Below are 21697 nucleotides of genomic sequence, written 5' to 3'. Positions count from 1 at the left end.
CTGGACAGAAGAATAGACTCTCTGGACAACATTATATAGAACTATTTACTTGCTTTCTTTTTACAGAAATCAGTAGAATCTAGGTGCTTATATAATTATGTCTTTTGTTACTATGTGAAATTTAAACTGTGAGAAAGAAACCAGGGCGTCCTGGAATACTAAATAATGTGTAGGAAAAGGAATGCGTGATGAATGGAAAAATGCCTTCTAGTTGAGGATTTTATCTGATACATTTTATGGGCTTTTGTTTCTGCTACATATGTTTTGGATTGCCCTGCCCAAGTTACTTACACAATAAGTGGGATTTATCGATTTATGAGATTTTTTTAAATCTTCTGTTTATCTGCTTAAGCAGATTTATCTGCTCTTTATCTGCTTAAATGTCTCTGAGAACTTCACTCATTCTGTTTATCTAGTAATATAAGGGTAATAATGTTTCCTGACCTATGATCTTGCCTGCTTAGGTAATAATCTGTTTTGAAAGGTGTTATTTCCTATTTTGCTATGTGTTCCAGACCTTATTTGTCTTCCAGTAAGATTATATACCACCATAACAACATATCCTAGTGTTAATAATGCAAACACTATGTTTTGGTTTGTTCACTGTTCAGTTCTTAAAAGCAGCTTACTTTGCAACCTATATAATATTTGTTGACACTGTTTATGTGAAGGACTTGTGTTTTCTTACAATTTACTAATAATTTACAAATATTTTTGATTTATGTGATTATTTCAACCATTGTGCATTACAGATAATCTATCCAGTACTTAAAAATATAAAATAAATAGCTGGAACATGTGTAAAATGATCTAAAAATCGACAACAGTTAAATTTCTGGACTACCCTGAACTTAAATTTAGCAGGAAAAAACATAAAGTCTTGTTTTGAAAGCTGACGCTAGATAAATTCAAGTAAGTGAAACTAGGTACCTTCCAAATAGAGTGAGAGTAAATATTAGTTGTGACACATTGTATAGTAGTCTGAAACATTATTATGATCTTGAATTTTCTAAAATTGAAAGAGAAACCACAGGGGTTTTTGTCTAAATGACTTTGATCTCTATTAATGCAGCATAAATGTTGTAATAGTCCTTTTGTCTTTGGAATCTGTAAATTTTTGAACCCATGTAATGTTGCTCCTTTTTTATTATTGTTTAATGGAGTGTTAACCTAATTCCTGGACCTTCATCTCTAGATGAGATGGTTGAGTTCTAGTATCATGTTTTCTTAAAGCCTTTAATTCATGGATTTGCAATCACAATTGTCCTCCCTCTTGTATGGTGTTCAGTACTGATTATAGCATTTAAGTATTGGGATTGGAAGACTGGTTGTCTTGAAATTATTTTGTAAAGTGGGTATTATAGCTAAATGATCACATCAGATCTGCAGTTATTTCTGCTTGAAATAGAGCACTTGTGCAAAGGGAAAATACACAGCAATTGTGTTTCTGAGAGTGAGTGAGAAAACACAAAGATGCTGAAAAAAAAAAGCTACTCTTGCAAGTATCTGTCTGTTTCTTGCAGCAAGTACTGAGAATTAGAATCACCTGTCTTTTAGAGCGCTATGCTTTGCCTGAAGGGAAAGAGGGTAAGAACTACTATAAGTAGAGAAAGAGTGATCTTTGCATGACAGTCTGGAAAATAACCTGACTATTAATAAGTCAAATATCTATCTATCTATCTATCTATCTATATATCTATATATCTATATATATATCCACATTTTATAAAATTCCTATGGAAATTATTCACTTTTAGTCACCAGATCTTGAAGGCTTTTACAAAAGGAAGTAGTATCACTTCTGAATCCTGATGTACAATAGTGTAATGGAGATAAAAATATCATAAAAAATTACTGAGGTAGAATTTGCGATTTGCCACTATTTCTTTGTTTTCATTTAAAATTGGGCATTTCTGTTAAAGGCATAGAAGGGTTGGGGTCAGTCTCCCGTGGAACTGGCACATGCATGCTCCAGCAGTGGGGAGAGTGTGTTGTTTGACCCGTGCCTTATTCAATATATGGGACAGGATATTAGCAATACCAGTTTGCCTCCTCACTTTTCCTAGTAAGCATTTCAATTATCTTCTCTCTCTTTTTCATTTTAGCACAAATAAAGATTGTATTAGTTACAGGTTTCAGGGATATTAGCGTTGGGTGTAAATGCCTGCTTCTGAGTGTTTTTTTGTGTTATATTGGGATTCAAAACAGGTAACTTTGTTTTTCTATTATTTCCCATAGGGTGCAGCTCTGATTCGAATGTTGGCTAACTTTATGGGTCACTCTGTGTTTCAAATGGGCTTACAAGTAAGTAAAGGCATTGCCATCTTTGTGTAGATGTGTCTTTGTAGGAGTTTCTCTTGCTCTTTCTTTTTTCTTTTGAAGCTATATTTGCATAAATCTGTGTAAATGTTTCTTTACTTTAGGACCATCTGAGGTACTACTATGTCCCTGAAGCTGAATTTGATTGAAGATGCAGTTTCACCTATATTTCTTGGTGTATGAAATGATTGCACTTTAACTGGCATACAGTTTCGTGTAGAGTACCACATAAAAGCCACTTTATCCATGTGACAACTATGTGAAGGACTAGCTTAGGAAGTAGCTACTTCTCTTCACCTGCATTTGGTTGCTGGTCTAACAAATAATGATATAAGCCAGCTGGAAAATAAACAGCCCTAAAACAAAAAATGCTTTTCAGATAAATATATTTGCCATCCCTTCCTCCATAGCAAAATCCTTGAGCTGTATTTTTACCTTTAATAAGCATGGAGTGCTCTCTGCCTTAACAATGTTTTGAAAACTCACTCTGTCTTTTAGAAGAAATTTAAAGAGGTTACATTGCTATACAAAGAGAAAGAAATTCAACATGCTGATTACCAAGGATGAACTCCTTTCAGCAATATTTCAGCACAAATGAGTGTTTCGTAAACTATTTAAAAACAAACAAGCCAAAGCATAAAAAACAATGCAATTCCCTCTATTCCATTGAAATCTGCTTGAGTAAATCATGTTACAGGCAGCTGTGATTGATGAATAATGTATGATGCAGCTTGCTACTTAGAAGTGTCCTTTAAAGTAAATTGATGTTCACCTGAAATACAATTATGCTAAGTTGGAAGGAGCAATCAATCTTATCTGTTCTTAGTAAGCTTTTCATTTTGAAATTTAAATAAACTACATCTAGGATCAGGTCATTTTTTAACAGAATAATTCTACCTCTAAACAAAATAAATTGGAAGATAAAATATAAAACAAAAATTAAATGAATGCATTGGTCATGTCAGAGAGGTGTTTCCCGTGCAAAGGCAATGAAAGGAAACTTGCTGAGGAAATGCAGCTTTTTGGAGAGTTTACAGTACATTCAGGGTTTGTAGCATAACTTACTCATGGGACCTCGCTTGATCATTTGCTAGTTGTAACACTAGGTCAGATCAATCAGATAAATTTCACATCCAGATGAGAACTCTTTAAATCAGAAGTTTCCTTCATAAAATCTTGTGTGTGTCAAGGGTAAAAACATATCACTTGAGACAGTAAGACTTCTGTCCTTAGTCCAGCAAACTCCATATTCCAGCCAGAAACTTTTGTCTGGACAGATCCATTCATAGAGGAATTCAATAGCACTTTTTCCCAGTGGAGTGTGTCACTCAGGGTTTTAGAAAGGCAAAGTTTTAGTGTGTACATCTTAAACCCTGTTTTTCTGTTTTCTTCTGTTTGCCTGAGAAATAACAGTGTGCAAGTTGTCCTGAAATAGACTGAGGAAAAAGTTCAGATCAAAGAATAGCTATGCAGGGATTAATCATAATTACCATAAAGTTGTAATGGAGCTTTGGGTTTTGATTTGAATGGTTTCCTATTATTTTTGCTTTTCAATGGTTTGGCTCTAAATAGAAACCATTCTGTTTGCTAATGAAAGTCTATGAAAAATCTAACTGTGAAAATCTGACTAGTGCAAGTCTTGGCATCAGTTCAGTAGGAAGATGATGATTTTAACTAAAACCAGTTTGAAATCCAGATAGAGATTTTCCATGTGTATGTCTTCAAGCTGAACAAAATAAAACATAAAGTTAATAAATTTTTCATAAGTTACAAATTATACAGTTGGAAATATCTGTCAATCATTTAATTCTTTGTGTTTTTCAAATCTAACAAAATGCTGTTCCTGCAGTGTACGTTTGGGAGGCTATAGCTTTGCTAGTGATGGGGGAAACTGGAGGACTAGTTTACCCTGTCATGCACTGGTTTAGGCATTTTAGCTTTTGAGCATGGTACCATCACTTGGGTTTTTGAATTATGTTGCCTTGCATCCTGTTTTAATGTGGAATTCTGATATTCAACTAAATCTCCTTTCTACAGAGTAGCAAAATTAAATATTACTACTATTTATAAATCTCTTCAAATAACAGATATGCTGAAAATGCACTTGATGGTTCATTCCTCCTGTGTTATTCTAATGGCTTGCTGAGTAACTGAGTTCTAGAAGACCTCCACAGCCAGTTTTTCCAGGAGAATGCTGTGGGAAATGGTGTCAAAGGCTTTAGTAAAGTCTAGGTAGACAAAATCCACAGCCTTTCAGTCATCCACAAAGTAGGATGGCTTTGCAGGGGGTCAGGCTGGTCAAACAGGACCTTTCTTACAGCATTCTTGCTGGGCCTGACACCCTGGTTGTCTTGCACCTGCCGTGTGATGGCACTCAAGACAATCTGCCCCATGACCTTCCCTGGCACTGAGGCCAGGCTTCCAGGCCTGCCATTGCTTGGATCATCCTTCTAAGTGGGTGTCACACTGCTAACCTCTGGTTGTCTGGGACTTACCCAGTTAGCCAGAACTACTGGCAAATGAAGGAAGGTGACTCGGTGAGCACTGCCACCAGCTCCCTTAGTACCCTTGGATGGATCCTGTCCCTTCTGATAGACTTCTCTGTATCCAAGTGGTGTAGAAGACTGCTGACCATTTTCCCTCAGATGTTTGGTGCTTCAGTTCTGTTCTCTGTCTCTCTCATCCAGCTCAGGGAGCTGGGTACACAAAGAGCAATTAGTTTTACTATGAAGGAGTGAGACTAAGAAGGCGTTAAGTACCTCAGTCTTTTCCTCATTCTTTGTCACTGTGTTATTCCCTATATTTAGCAATGGATGGAGATTCTCAGCCCTCCTCCTGTTGCTTGTATGTATACATGCAGTGCATGTATTTTTAGAAACATTTTTTATTATATTTTACAGTAGTGTCGTGTCTAGATAAAGTTCTACTTTGGCTTTGACTTTTCAAGTTTTCTGCCCGCATAACCTCACAATGCCCTTGTACTTCTCCTGAGTTGCTTGCCCCTTCTTCCAAAGGTCATAAACTTGTTTTTGTTACCTGAGCTCCAGACAAAGCTCTCTGTGCAGCCAGGCTGGTGGTCTTCCCCGCTGGCTTGTCTTTCAGCTCATGGGGATGACCAGCTCCAGCACCTTCAAGATTTCTTAAGTATGTTCAGTCTTCCTGGATTTCTTTAGTCTTCAGGCAAAAGCCCATGGGGCTCTCTCAATGAATGTCATAAACAGGCTGAGGTGGCAGTTCTGCTGACCCCGCTCCTTATTTCTCCAATAATTCAAAACTCTATAATTTCACAATTGCTGAGCCCAAGACACCCTCCAATCGTCACATCACCCACAACCCTTTGTTTAGAAACAAGAGGTCCAGCAGGGCACCTTTTTTAGTTGTCTTGCTCACCACGTCTAGAAGTTAACTTCAACACACTCCAGGAACTTTCTATACTATTACCTCTCCACTCTATTATATTTCCAGTATTATTTCAATTATTTTTAGTGTATTAACTATGTCGCTAAGTGTTTAACACGTGATAAACAAGAGTAATTCTGAAGTCTTATTGAAGTAGCATAAACCAAAATGAGTAGTTCTTTATTTGTGTTTGAATTGTTTGTGGGTTCATCAAAAGCAAGACATGATTCATCATCTTATTATGAGCTAAAGAATTAGAGCTTTTATGTAGGAGACCCTACAACAGATAAGGTAACCTTTAGGTTAAGGAGAGGAAAAAGCAACGCTTAGAGCAAGAAACAAATGGGATTGCTACCTTTTTTGTTAATTGTTTTTTCTTACTCATCTGCCATGTGGACTTTTTGAAGAGCAGGTTGAGACAGCTTGGGGGTGAAAAATCCCTTATTTATCAAATAAAACAATCAATTGTATTAAAAAGAAAAGTTGATGGAGGAGAATGAGGCTCTTTGGTGGACAGTCTTTGTCAATAAATATGACCTGAAGGAAATGTACAAATGTGCATGTGATCTGTAACAATTTAGCAAGCTGTTCTGTTATAGAGTCTTCAAGGAAGTAAAATTCTGGTAGAAATGCTCATTTTTACAGTGTAGATGTCTTTGTAGAGATTCATATCTGTCAAGAATAACTGGCCTATTCCTATGATGTTAAATATACTTGAAAGACCATTTGATTATAGTGTGGCAGTTCCACAATAAAGCTGCATCCAAGAGACTAGCGAAGGTATGATTTTTGAAAAGCCCTTCAAAGTTATGATGTCTTGAATCATATGACATTTCAAACAGAGGAGATTTAGTTACAGACAGAACATTCTCACTGTAGCACTCCATGGACAAAAGCAGAAGAGAATGTATTTCTGTTGGCTCTAATGAATAATGACAGTAGTAGCCACAGCTGCTAACACTTGTATATTTAGTTTATTTATTTATTTATTTATTATTTTATTATTAATGGAAAGTTACAGCTATTGTTTTTGTAGAAAATGTCTAATAAAGCCTTCCTTCTCACAGTAGGTGATTTCTGTAGTTTTAAAAGTTCTGGCATCTTTCATGATGTGCAGTTCCTTATGCTTCAGGAAAAGTCAAGAAGTGCACATGACTGAATGCCAGCACTCTTCTTACAAAATGGTGTTGCTCTTCAATCAAAAAGGTATTAATCAGGTAATAAGGTGGTCAGAGTATGAAGAGGTTTGGTCAGCACCACTTGCTCTGATTATGTTTCTGAACTGCACATATTGATAGAGGTAGAAGCCATAAGTTGGCCTTATCATTCAGTCATCACTCAGGGTAGTAATGTGCAATATGATACTAGGTCTGTGTGAGATTTTATTCTGTAGGCCATTGTTCCAACTCTGTCCTTGAAATATATGGTTTCTTACATGTCTTGTGTCCCTGGATTGCATTTTTGGGAAGATTTTACTGCTTTATGACAATGAATCTCTTCAAGTAATCAGTGCTTGGTTTTTATTTTTTTCAAATTAAATAGAGAGAGAAGTACCAGTGACTGGAATGTTTGGTAGATATGTTTAAAAAGGCACCTCCAGTGCTGTAATGAGATATTTCTGCTCTGGTTTATTTAAGTTTTCTTATATTTGGTTTGATTATTTTGGAGCCTCATCTCTATTACTGTACATTTGTCAACACTGCATTTCATTTGCTCTGTGACAGCTCATTGATCACATAGATCTGTATCCTTTTGAACTTCACTTGCTGCTGTGTATGTGTTCATCACTCACTCTGATTTAGTGCATCATCAGCAGTTTGAATTAGTTACCGTAGGAATCTCTGCTTCTGTGATAAATTAACTACTTTTTAGGCTTCACATTGTACATTTGGAAGAATTTTCATACAGTGCAGTGGATATATACTGTCTCTTTTGGTTCTGTAGAGTGGCCACTGTATTGAAACAAATTAGTCAGCCTTTCATAGGACCTGTCTGGGGAAGTGTGGTGTTCAGGCTATTAAATACAGCAAGGTTCAGATTTCAGTCACTTCCTAGGATCATATTGCTGGCTGTTTAAACTTCCTTTCATGTGCACTGCTTTTTCCTGCTTTTTAGACACCTACAATGTGCATGAAATAGTAATTCATGAAATATTTTCGTCTATTTCCATGGTATTATATGATTATCTATTTTTTACATAGCGCATTAAGCAGTGTACCCATTCAATACCTACTTATTAAATCTTTATTACCAATTCATAACAGTTAGTTGTTTGCTATCTTTAATGAGACATCATTAGAAATTTCTTTTCAAGAGTTTCTGTAAAACATAAAAAATCTGCAAAGACAAAGAGACAAAAAAATCAGTCATCTTAGGATCAAAGTCAGTGAAGCAGTGAACTGCGATGCTGCCTTCAGATCAACAATGCACATGGGACTACCTGGAGTCTTCCTTTGCTCAGTCAAAGGATGTAACTTTTGCCACCCAGGAGGAGCATCTTTACAGATAGAGTACCTTTGGAGTCGCAGCTGGTGCATTCACTAGATGTTCAGTGCAGTACTTTTCAGCTGATTCTGCACCCACCTCCTCTGGTTTAGAAAAGCAGAGTGTATGACCTTGGTGAACATTAAAGAATCACCATGGCTGTTCTGGTAATTAACTGTCTGAGTTAGTTGCTACCAATCCTTTTATCTGAGAATTGTCAACTGGAGAACTTGAGCATGTTAAAGGGAGGACTTCAGAAATCATAGGAAATCTCATAGGAGCTGACATCACTGTTTTCTGCACTGCATATCATACAAGATTGTTAGCATCTTTCACCTTTTTTCCCCCTCAGCATTTTTTTTGCTTCTAATTTACATCACTCTGGATTTTAGTTTACATTTGTTAAAGGAATTCAGCGTTATGGACTTAATTCCTGTAGCTTTTTCCATCTTGACTTACTGAGGTCAATAGAAGACAGTAGGTCAATTTCTTGCATGAGAAACTTCTATAAGTTGTCACGTCACAATATTTTTTTCCTTTGAAAGTGTTAAAGATGTGTAGCATAGTAAGGGCCAGACTTGGGTATCACTCCAAAAATGGAAATTCTTCCTCTGACTCCAAGAGTATCTGAGTATACTGTGTGTAGCAAAATGCTAATGCTTAAAGGAAAATTGTGTTTGAAGTTGCATAATTTAAATGTAAAGTTTTTGCGAAATGCTAAAGTTAATTCTGTTTTTCCATTCTTTTTTTTTTTTTTTCTGTGTGCACCTTTACCAGTTTTTTTAATTATGCAAGTACCCAGTGTTTCCTACACAGGACAATGTCTGATTCAATTCACAAGGTGGACCATGCTTAACTGGTTGTTCTTGTGTTCAGTAGTTTCATATACTTTTAACTTGCTTTGTAGCTCAGTTCCTAACTGCTATATTCAGTTTCCTTAAATGTCATCCAGTGTGGTATCAAAGTGCATCATCATCAGTTAACGCAGAAGACATAAACCTCATAGGGAAGAAAGGCATGGTGCTAGGGTGGAGATCTAGGCACAGAGAAATTGAAATTAAAATTTACATAGGTGTGAAGTATGCAGAGCTTCCATGTGTCTTAGCACTTAGGGATCAGAAGAGTTTATGTATTCAAAGCACAGCTTCCACTAGCATCATTGTCAGGTGTGTGGCTGCAACTCAGCCTGTGAAGACACCAAGGTGGGCCTCCAGGAAATGTTGATCGTTCAACTAATGTTTCTTTAAAGAACTTAATGAGGATGGAGTACGTGTACATCTGAACGGAAATTGGACCAATGTGAGTAAAATGAAGAAGAGCCATGAAATTTGGATATCTCTTTTGAAACCCAAGAAGATACTCTGTTAAAATATTTAGCATTATAAACCATGTGAGATATTCAGAACATATGTCACATCAGGTTCAGTCACAGAGTCCAGCTCTACTACACATGAGACCACAGTGCTGTCCTGGTGTGCAGCAAGCTGATCCATAGACAGAGTGAGGGTATTTGGTTTATCTACAGTTCTACAATTTAACTATTACCCTTTCGAAAGCAGAACATTGGCAGGGCTGAACATAATGCGCCCACAATTTTTGCAGCCACACGTGTGCTGGTGGTTTTTGCCCCATAAAACATTGGTGTTCTGCAAAGAGAGCTTCTTCCTGAAATGGTGCATTAGCAGAATATTCCTGTTTGGTTATATTAACTCCCTTCCATTCCTTCAGCTCTGCTTTCTGTTCCTGGAGCATTTGGATCAGACAGTTTTCTTCCCCAACTATTGGGGATTGCCAGGATAAGGGAGATGTGGGCTCTTTGCTTTCTACTTCAGGGCCTGAGTGTCCCTCTGAGCTTAAGCAGCTGTGAGCTGTTGGTGCAGGGAGAGAAAGGGTCTCTATAGCTGCTGGGTTATCTAAAAGTGATAAGTGCTAGGAAAAAGCATTTTCCTGAAACAAGATCACTTTCCTTCTGACCTTTAGAGCTGTGTTCCAGCTATGTGTCCATGGGGACAGCAGAGGAAAGGACACACTGATAAAAAAAGGTAAAATGTGATATTTTTCACTACTTTCTGGTGTTGACTGAAATTTTGGGGAAGAATTCAATTTAAGGTAGGCTCTTTAAAGATAGGACTTCAGTTCAGTCACACTTTGCCCACATTGGAGGTCACAGCAAGGAAATATAAAATGTGGTGAGGGTAGGTGCTGCTGAACCTCAATAGCCAGCGGTGTCCCCAGTGCCTGAGTTCAGGGCAAGGTTGTGGATGGTATTGCCTTCATTAGGAGGAAGTCGTGGTGTTCTTCAGCTAAGAGAAAATGTTACTTTGCTCTGCTGCTAAAGCTTTTTACGAAAAGAAAAACAATTAGTGTACACACTGTATATAAACAAAGTTTGTTTTCTCGGAACACCATTGCCCTTTATGGGAAGTTACAGATACTGCAGAGCTGTTCACTTGGCATGCCTTCAGTGAGCTTCTTTTTGTTGCATATGAAATTCAGTTATGACTGTTTTCTCCTTCATTTTTATTATAGGAATTACTAAGAGGAAGAGTGATAGGTATGAATTCCCAGATAATGTCAGCAGGCTCCGCAGCTATTTACAAAAATGTTTTCTTTTGGAATAGAATTACACTATTTTCCTGATTGCAGCTCAGTGCCAACTTTTACCTCTGTTGCTACGAGGCAGCTCAGTGGATTTTACAGGGCACTGGAAGTGAAACATTTTGTGTGCAATTTTTATGCTCTTATGCAATCAGAATTTCCATTAGCTCTTTAGAAGTCAGTGGGGATATTTTCAGAACAAGTACTGCAGTATTGAACACCTAGTTAACACATTATATATATTGGAAATTAAGTAAATAAATTAATCTATTTCAGTCTAATGGAGGACATTCAGAATAAAATATCCTGAATCCATGCTGCACGAAACACACTGTTGTGAAAACTTTTTCCTTTTCCTTTTCCATCTTCCGTTCCTCCTCCCTTTTCTCTTCCCCTTCCTCTTCCTTTCCCTTTCCCTACATGCATTTAAAGCTAAGTTACTGTGGCTAGGTTGTCACATATTGCCAGAGGCGTAAGGGCTAATGATTTTTAAAGTGTCTTCATTTTGAAAAATGAAAAAAAAAGAACCAGTGCTGCTCTAGGGACTGAATTGTGTGAAGGTTTTTTGCACAATGGGAAACTGCTCATTGATACAAACAACTTACAAGTCAGAGCTTCGCTGTTGCTGCTTCTCTGTTATTCACTGTTACTGTAAAAATGTTGCAGGTCCTTATGTTCTAGATACAAACACATGCTTGAAGTAAGTTTTTTTGATCGGTTTAGGGACACCTTTTCATAATAAGTAGCAATAATTTCTTTCCAAGTCTGGTGTTTATGTAGAGAAAATTGTTGGAGAAAAGTACAGCAGAGATTTTTTGCCTGGTGAGCAATTCTTGGGCATAGTTCAAGTTAAGGCAGAGGAATGAGCAGCCAACCTGTCACAATTAGCAGGTGCCATCTCTGGAAAACATTCCATCTTCTTTTTGTGTGCGCTAAGAATATATTTATCGAGTAATGTGTGGTTTTAGGTTAAAGTGTATTATACAACCAGACAAGACAGAATTAAATGAATATACAAATTCAGTCAAATATATGCAGTTCAGTTTCAGAGAGTGCTTTATTTCTGTAGGATTTGTCCTTAGCTCAGTATTTTAGTACAACTACCAAATAATACATCAAATACATTTTTCTTTAAAGCCAAGCTTTATGTACTAGCAGGTTTCTCACTGCACAGCAGATGCTATCAGACTCTGCCATGCACTAACTTTGCAATCCTTCTAAATGTTCCCTTTAGACTTTGCTTGCAAACTGCTTTGCCACCACACTGCAACTGCTGCTGCTGTGTTTCAAAATGGAACCTCCCTTCTCTTCATATTAAAAGCTAAAAGGTGAAGTTGAATTTTACAAGGGAAATAAACCCCTCAATTCAATATTTCTGATATTTTAACAAGGATTCTCCACAAAGTAGGATATATTTTAAAGGAGCTGGAAATTTGCCTGAATACATATTTTTAATCAGTTTTAGATGCCCCATTTACATTGGGTTCACAGAGTTGCACTACAGAAGATTATTAATTGAAAAACTGAGTCCCTTACAGTCATTTGAAGTTTTTCTTCTTTTCTTGTGTTGCAATGAAAACGAAAGGCCATGTCAATTTTAATTGTCTTATTTCTAATTTACAGTACTGGTTTCTTATCAACAAGCAGCGGGTAGAGTGAAGAAAGCAATCCTGTTGACCTAAAGATGTCTCTTGCCTGCTTTCTTTTACTGGTTTCTCCTGTATCTCAGCCTTCATATAACAGGGTCCTGTCTGGATCCTCTAAATGAATGTTATACTTCTAATACCATGGTTGAGATACTCTCACCATTGCCCTAATTTTTCTCCTGCAAAATCAATGCTAAAACTCCCATTGGCCCATATAATGCCAGAAATGTCAGTTCTGCTGATCTGATTATTGTTAGCATCAATGGGAGTATAATGAATTACAAAGGAAAAAGGACAAAGTAAAATGCTATTATTGTGTGGCCCATTCAGCATCATTGGCTCTAGAGAAAATTAAGATTTATTTCCATGTGTGGTTCCAGTTTTACTCTTTCTGATTAGTAGTTATAGCTTGCTGTTTAGACATAATGATTTAATTGCAGATATGACATGTTGACTGGATATTTTCCAGTTGCTGCTGGTTTTGTCAGCATTATATCACTGTTGTACGTGAAAAAAGTCTAAATGTACCTTTTGGAAATTAAGGGCTAGAATTTCAGCTGGCGTACTGTGATAGGATTCCATGGAGTTCCTTCCCTGGGATTTTATGTGTAGACTGAGATAGTAACCCCAAGAAAAGGCAAAATACAGCTGAAGTGAATTTTTGTATTCTAAAAGCCATTTTTGTATGATGGCTTTGAATTATGTTCCACACCTTTCAGGCTTTTTTAAACTTATTTTTACCTATCTGTGAGTTTGAAGCTAGCTAAGAAGCTCCTGTTAGTAGACATCTTAAAGAGGGTTGCACAAAAGTTCATTCAACGCAGTAGAAGGTGGAAATTATAATTGGATTAGTTAAACCTCATGGTAGCCCCATGTAAACACTTTAAAAACTGAAGTTAAATGTTATTACCCTTCCTTTGATTTATGATAGTGTTTATTATTATTTGAAGTTTCTGAGTTTAGTCTACTTCAGTTCTGAATGCAGTGTCCACACATAATTTCTAAGGAAGGTTAACTAATTCACTGTAATAATTAGCTTATTTATGAGAAATGACACTACCAACTGTTACTCAAACATTTGAAAAGAACATTTGAGCATCGCTTTTAGAGAAATACACTTTAAAATAAAATTTTTGTTTCCCTTAAAGGTGATGCACTGATAATCTTTCTCTTAGCTGTATTCTGAAATCACCACCGCGTATCTTTCTGTCCGGTTTCTTTCATAATACTTGGCACATACTTGGACAGGACACTGGCTTAGGAAACTACTGTTCTGTTTTCCTCAATGCTGTTTCCAATGGCTTGTTCCCCTCCATTCATGGCCACCCAACACCACTTCATTCAGACCAGTGGAAGAGTTTGGAGTCCTCCTTGGTAAATGTGATCAGGGAAGGAAGGGTGCCTTTTGTGGGGAAGGTTAGATTATATAATACCAGCCATTTCAGAGGTCTAGTCTGCAAAGTAGCATCACAGAGGGGTGGGTCCAAGGAACCCACCTTGTAGGATCCTTGTAGGATGTGCTTAGTCTGGCTGTACCACTGAAGTATTGTCAAACTGTAGATACAGGAATGTATTTGATGCTGTGACTGTAACAGATGTGATGATTTTAATGCTATGTAAGGACCATCTACACGGTCAGACCTACTATCTGCAGGCATTACCTTATACTCCTTATGTGCTTTCTGTTTCAATATAATTTTGATGCTGGCTTTTTGTTATTGTAAGTCAAAATGCTTTTTTAGTTAGTTAAATTCTTGACTTTTGAGTAACTATTTTTTTGTAAGAAGAACACATTTTAATGCAGTAATAGATTATAGTGTAGGAAGAAAATCAACATTTTTGATCCTCTGGTAGAAACTGTGATGAAAATATATTCTGTGACTGATGTATTCTGTATGTTGACAGTTTCTTACTGGACTGCCTGAAAGCAGTGTAGGGCATTTTTAGTAAAACAATGGAGAAAGTGAAATACTTGTTTGGCTTACTTGTTCAGGAAAAACCTATTTCCAATTTTTTTCTTATCTGGCATTGCAGTAGTGCTTTGACGCCTGGCCTGATAACAGCTGTTCTTTCAGTTTGGAGGTAGCTCTGCAGCTTGACTCACTGGTGCAAATTAATTCCTGACACAAACAGAGTTAACCTTCAACTGATTTGCCTTAGACAGTGTTGACCATGACCAGTAAGGTGAATTTGCCTACTCCTTATTTTGTTGCTTGTCTGACTGCCCAGCTGGAAGGGTGGTCACTTCTCTCTCATGGCTGTTTTTTCAGGATTAGTCTGTCGTACACCTGAAAAATACTGCAAATCTAATTGCTATCTTAGATTTTCTATTCAGTAGTCTTCCTCTCTTATGGGAATCTTCACGGTTTTGTAGCTTGCTGGTCATCCTTCACCACTGGTTCTCACACCCTCTTGTTTGTTGCTCACCTTTGCAAACATATGTACTACCCTCTGACCCTTGCCCAAGCTTTTTTATTTGAATTAGGCGATGTTGAGATAATACATGATAGCAGATTTGATGTCAACAGTGTGAAGGAAGGGAGGAAAAAGGGGCATGTTAGAGTCAGCATCTGTCAGATGGTGTCAGGCAGCTTAAGATTAAGTATATAAATTTCTAGGAAAACAAACACACTGGATTTGATACCTGGAGCTGTAGAGTGTGATTTCTACCTGAACTAAATGTTTTTATTTGTAGCGTTAAATCTTGGGTGATATACAGCAGTCATGTATAAAACCACTGAACAAGAACATATTGTAGGCCAAAGGGAGGAGGATGTGCACTGAGGAGTAGGATTGAAATACAAAAAAGGGAGGTAGAGGCAAGTCTGCTTTTCCTGAGCCTTGAGAAAGGAGTAACATAGCCACAAGAATTGGAGATGAGAATAGTTTTCTACTTTTTCCTTCTTCATATGGTGAAATTTTCCAGTTATCTTTAGGAGAAAAATGAAGTTATTCAATATCATCTGTTTCAGATCTCAACACCACTCGTGTTAGTCTGGAGCTGTTCCTTCAGCTGAGCAATAAACTTCATACAGATTAACTGAGAAAGGAGTTTAGTCCTAGATTTGATAGTTCAGTTTCTATTTATAGATGTAAAACCTCCCCTGAAAGTAAGACACATGTGTTGAGACTTATTCCTCCTTTACATTTGTTTAACCTTTTGGTATTTATCAGTCATTACCTTTTTTCAGTTGTGAGCATTACCATGTTTGGATAGTGGGGTAGTTAATTTATTTTGAAACCAAGAGGCTTAGTTACTAGGTAATATTGCAAAGAAATTAAAGACTTTTCCCTTTTAAATAATTTTATTTTCTTAAAAAAGCTAATACAGTAAAAGTTGTGAAAGCTTAACCAATACAGCATCACTAAAGCCATCTTTCAAAATCTTAGCATTTTTCACTGTTCTTACTACTGTTCAAGCTATCTGTTCCAGTTCTCAAGAAATAATTTCAAAAGCATTGAGCCTTTTAATTCTTTCTTTTGGGAGTGATTAAGATTACTGTTTGATAACACACTAAATCTGTAGGGATTTTTGGAAGGATCTTATGTTTTGATTGAGCAGTAAATGGACTTTGTTTTCATGGTATCACAGAGGATATTTCATTTATTTATTTGATGTTAAGACTTGCTAAAGCATGTTAGAAAACTGCTTTGATCAATTTTTTATTGATAGAGGTGAATGGATCACATTCCATTATTCTTTTTTGGCAAAGAGTGGCTTCATGTTTTAATGTGAAAATATTAGGAAGAATAGTACAAGAGGATGCATGCTGAAAATGTAAACCCAAATGATTACTTCTAGGTGTGTGTTTTTCTTTAATTTTCATGTTGTGTGACAGTGCCCTAGGGTCTGTGAACTTTTCCTAGTTTCTCCATGACAATGAAAAACTTAAGAGGCAGCATTACAGTGGAGAACAGAAGAGTTATAGAAGGGCACACTAGAGTCTTGAGTTGTTAAAGAGATTTGCATGCCATCTTTTTGTGCTCACACACACCATAGGGTTATAGCTGACAGGAAGGTGGCTAATGCATATCTTCATGCTCCAGCATACTCCAGTCAATGGAACAGCTTTTGTCAGTGATAGACTTGCAAGTTTATGATGGGAAGCAGCCTTGCAGCCAGATGGTTTTGGGCATATGTGTTTATGAGTAAGTGGCTTTAAGTCACTTTGCCTCCTTTGGAGCTGTGCTGAGCACAACTTAGATTCAGACAGCTGTGTTTTCAGTGTCATCCTCCTTTTCTGTTCTGTGGCTTGCATCTCTGTTCCCTTTGCTTTGGTTTTTCTACTGAATGTACAGGCAAAGGGGCGGCTAATACTCCTGCCCTGGAGAGTTACAGTGAATGAGAACATGAATTCTGCCCCTCTGCAAGCTGCTTAAGACTTAGATATGAGTCCCCAGGAGGAAAAATGGATTATAATCCTGCTTGTTCTATCCTTAGAGTAGACAAGCAGGGTATGTATGGCTCATATTTTACTATTTACTGATATGTATTTGATGCTGATATGTCTTTTCCTTTTTAAGCTGAATGCCTGTCAATGGAAGAGGAAGTGAGACTCATCATCTGGTAATGAAAGTTCAGGCAGGGTCAGAAACTATCCAAACTACCTTTGGAGTCAGTAGCTGGGGTGGCAGTATAACTTTGCAGCAGAACTGGGAGTGGTTGGGTCTGGCAGAGTTCTCAGTATAAAACCTGTATAAGCCCTGGGGTGGGGACTCATTCCATAAAGATCTGTAAAAACATGAGTGGCCTGGGGAGAGTGAAGTGGGGAACAGTAGATGTGTCTTCTAATGCCAGAAGTAGGAAGCAGCAGATGAAACCAGCGGACAGGCAGGCATTTGGAACAGGTGTCACACAACAGATCACTGAAGCGCAAAATGCTTTTTCGTAAGGTGTTGCAAGTGCTGATTTGTGTAGGCTCAGAAAGCAACCAGCCAAATTTACAGAAGATAACTATTAAATGCAAGGATGCTAATCTTCTTAGTGTTTCTTGTGCCGTGAAGTGCTGGTTGATTAAAGAGCAGTTGTGGGAGGTACCACTGTATGCTTTTCTAGTTTTATACTGTTTCCAAGTGTCTGCTACTGGTTACTGTTGAACACAATGTATGAGGATAGGAATAAGAGGGTATTTGATAGGACCTGGTTCAGAAACCTTTTGCTTTTGTGCCTCTGGAAAGTGCACTCAGATTTGAGATTGCAGTGTAGGTTTACTACCGAAAACCTATGTTGATACACGCTGTCACTTAGGACTGCTTTTTGTGCATGAGTTTGATCACACTCCTAATTTTATGCTGAGTTTATGCTCTTGATGCAACTTTCATGAAATAATGACAAAATTGATGATTAGGTTGTATGGTACAGGGACTGTGCCAAGACATGTTTCTTGCTGTATATTCTTACTTCATGGTAAAGGTTAGGATTCCTTTTGTTTTGCTGTGTGAGATAAACATGTTAGGTTGGAGGATAATAAATTTTTAACTGAGTGACAGGCTACATTTAAACCTCCCAATCTATGTATCAGGAGGAAAAAACCAAAACAAAACCAAACTCAGAAGAAAAGGGCAGAAGCATTTAATATCTGCAGTCTTTCTGAACACAAAACGTAAAAGTGAAATATAATGTCTAATTGTAGATTGGTAAACAGGATTATTGCCTGGATGAAGTCCTCAGGTGTTCACCCATTTTATTTTGCTCTGTAATGATTCTAAAAGCATCTCTCAGAAGGACCAATATATGCAGCATTTTCTAGTACTGCTTAAAATGTGGATTGTATATCTGTTGTTATTTATTTACCTTGTCCCATTTTTGTTTATTCCTATTTTAGCTTTCTAATTTGCATTTCAGCTTCTTTAGCTTTGGAAGCTATTGAATGTTTCACTGCATTTTAAATGATTCTGTATTTTTAGACAAAATGGAAGCACAGTGTGCTATAGGTGCAGCCTATATCATATTGTCTTATTTCTGAGTTAGTCTCATGACATTGTTAAGACTCAGCACTGCATTTACAGAGTCAGTGTTCTCATTTAGCTTTCCTAGTCTGTGATTAAATGGGAGTTGTTGCTTGTTTTACTATAAGTTGGCTGACAAAAGCTAAATCTGTCGCAGGTGCTACAATTTGTGTATCAGAAAATTTGCTTTCCAAATACTAATTATTCCCAAAGTATCTTACTTCACACAAAGCACAGATAACATAGTCAGCAAATTGTACCAGTTTTATCATTGTGCAGTAAATTAGGGTTTGTCTTCTACCATTGTGTAAAGTGAAGATGGTAGAAATTCAATTTTAGGAGAACCAGTTGATGTACAACCTTTGATCTATTTTTTTCACTTAATTTTCCAAATCAAATGCTTGAAATTTATGTTATTCAAATAATCAATGCTGAATTTCACTTTTGTAACTGAATGAGCTGTTGTCAAGGGATATGGGATGGTGGGAAACAACAGTGTTGTTTCTCCAGAAGTCATTTTAAAAGCAAAGTATTTTATGCTTGAAAAACCTAGACCCGAGCTGGTAATATGCTTAAACTATTAATTTGGGAAGTTATTTTAATATGATGGAGGCTTATTTGGAATTATCTGTCTGGTTGTTATGGGAGAAGAATGGACCTTTATGTAACAAAACTGTTGCAGAATAAGTGAAAACATTCACTTTATAACCTGCTCAGACTCTGACTCACAGATGGTAGGAAAACACACATGTAAGTCCCTGTGCACAAGCACACATTTGGGTTCCTGTAACACATCCTCTACTGCTCCCTGTTGTGGGAAGCTTTTGTGATAACCTGTTACAACCCTAGTTGCCAGGATGATGTATTTTGACACTGAAGGGCCAGGATCTCCCTAGATAAGAGTTTGGAGTTCAGATGGACTATTGCTGAGTTAAATCTTCTGTAATGAATCGAACTGTCATCTGAGTGAACAAATTTTTGACACTAGACAAAGCAGGATGACCTGCTAAAATAGCAACTGGAACTATTTCTCCTTTCATTGCCAAGAATTACCTAGGAACATTTCCCAAGATTAGACATGTATTCTAAATATATATATATATATATATATATATATATATATAAAAGATATTTAGCTTATAGAATGACTTCTACAGAAAAGGAAGAGCATTGAATGTTGTAAATTAAATTTTTAGTGACAATTTTTGCATTGCAAAGTAGCTTAAGAAACTGTTTATTTATTCCCTTAGGATGAACATGCTGTATATTTCTAGATTTCTAGCAAATGCAAACATTGATGTGATTTAACTCCTAATAGATCTAGTTGTTTGGCTTGTGTATTGTAATACTGATTTTTGTTTTTATTTTATTTCTGTAGGACTATTTAACCATTCACAAGTATGGCAATGCAGCCAGAAATGATCTCTGGAACACATTGTCAAAGGTAAAATGCTTTAATCTATTGCACAGAGGGACAAACAGGAATTTGCTATGGTGTTTTTCTTGGTGAGATCAGGAGTGAATAGTGCATATTGAGATCTTCAAGCCACAGAGCAAATATAAAAACTGATGCAAAGTAATTCCATTTAAGTTAACCTAGTGACAACATTAAAAAGATGAGTACTGCAGCATTTTTATTCTTTGTTATGTTAGACTATATTTCCCTGCATGTGCTGTGTCACTGATGTGCAATGAAAGATACTTCATGGAATCTCTGCCTGACTTCAGTGGCAGCACTCTGAGACCCATAAGCTGGAAAACACATAAAAGTGCTGAGCTTTTGTATTTCCATCCCTTGTGTTTGTGATTTTGCATGAAGTTAAGATTTTTGTGAAAGACAAAACTATTAAAGCTTCAAAGTATGATGTAAACAGAGAATTATTTACTGTAACATTTGGCATGCTGAGACTTACATTACCATATCCAGGCTTGGCTTGAGTTCTAGACCCTGGTCTAGGTCTCCACAATGGCTATAAATTTTGTAAGATGAGCAAAGTGTGCCTGAATTTCTCCCTATGGGACTAGTCTGAGCTAGCCTGAGTCTTCCCCAGAAATAAAGACTGACTGGAGGGCAATGTGGAGTGCAGTCAGAGAGTTTTGGCACAAGTAGCAGTTCAAGCCATATGAAACATGACGATCTAGTTGTAACTATTGACACCAAAGCTAGGATTCAGCTGGAGGTGAAGACATCTAGACAAGCAGGAATATGCATGTAAACTAGGTGTCCAAGATCCTGTTGTTCTCACTGAGCCTTCAGTTGCCAATTCACAGACTTCTAACAGCTTTGACCTTAATTTATCCTACCTGGCTTCCAGCTGCCACATGAGAAACACATCTGTTGTAGGTACACTGGTTCTGAAAGAATGTGTTGAATATTTTAGGACATGTCATTTGACACTAGTGAATAGGAACAACTGGAATCCCAGAAATCTAGTCAATAAAGTCAGCAGAGCATAGAGAGTTATTCAGTTGGGTAGCCACTACATGATTATTTTATAATAAGGCTGAACCACTGACTTGGCTAGAGACTTAAGATAGTTGCTCAAATACAGGCAACTAGTGCCAGATTAGGTGCAGTAGGATGTTTGAGACATTCAGGCGTGTCTAACCAATTCAGCATAAGATATATGGGGAAATCTGTGCTCTTCTGGAGTGGCAGGTAAAGGTCAAATGACATTAGTCACCTGCATGTGGTCAACTGAACTAAGTTCTATGTCTATACTGACTGCTAATGAGAGCTGAGACAAGTAACATACAGTCAGGCTTTTAAATCTATGTCTTAATCTCTAGCTGAATGTCACTGCAAGGATCTTTCTTGCCTGCCTTTATTAAATCCTCTGGGACAGTCCTGGGTGATGGGAAGTCAGGGGAATAAATGTTGTCATGAAAGAGCTGCAGAATCCATAGCTAATAAAGTCGAACAAAAATGAGACTCTATTCTGGTCCATAACCACTATAGCTATGCTGTGTGCTAATACCTACTGTTGCAGCTAATAATTCTGTTTGCCTCAGTTGTAAATGCATTTGTTGCCAGCCCCTTTGTTCCTAATGCAGTGCAACTGCAGCTTCAGTTCTGAAGACACCTTCTGCTTGTATTCATCAGAGGTTGCTCAGTCTGTGATCTTGGACTGTTCGACAGCTAGGAGCATGTCTGCCGCTGAAGAACAAATGATGCCTCTTTCTCCTCATATGCAGTCTCATCTCCCATGATGCTATAGTATCTCTTTGTGTTTCAGATGAAAATCCACTTGTAAAACAGCATTTTTATTGACATATGGAATCAAATATGAATACATTAATCT

General features: G+C 37.2%; 1 protein-coding gene across 1 annotated transcript in view; it reads left to right on the top strand.

Annotated features, from left to right (window-relative positions):
* LOC131572753 (thyrotropin-releasing hormone-degrading ectoenzyme-like) overlaps nt 1-21697 on the top strand; it is a 209869-nt gene that overhangs the window by 111190 nt on the left and 76982 nt on the right. Inside the window, exons 7-8 of the mRNA XM_058826073.1 lie at nt 2239-2304; nt 19774-19839. Coding sequence (XP_058682056.1) covers nt 2239-2304; nt 19774-19839 — 132 coding nt within the window. The remainder of the gene's footprint in view (nt 1-2238; nt 2305-19773; nt 19840-21697) is intronic.

Source organism: Poecile atricapillus, chromosome Z, assembly GCF_030490865.1.
Source record: "Poecile atricapillus isolate bPoeAtr1 chromosome Z, bPoeAtr1.hap1, whole genome shotgun sequence".
Classification (NCBI taxonomy): Eukaryota; Metazoa; Chordata; class Aves; order Passeriformes; family Paridae; genus Poecile; species Poecile atricapillus.
Note: the sequence above shows the minus strand (reverse complement) of the source record. Positions and strands in the feature narration are given on the sequence as shown.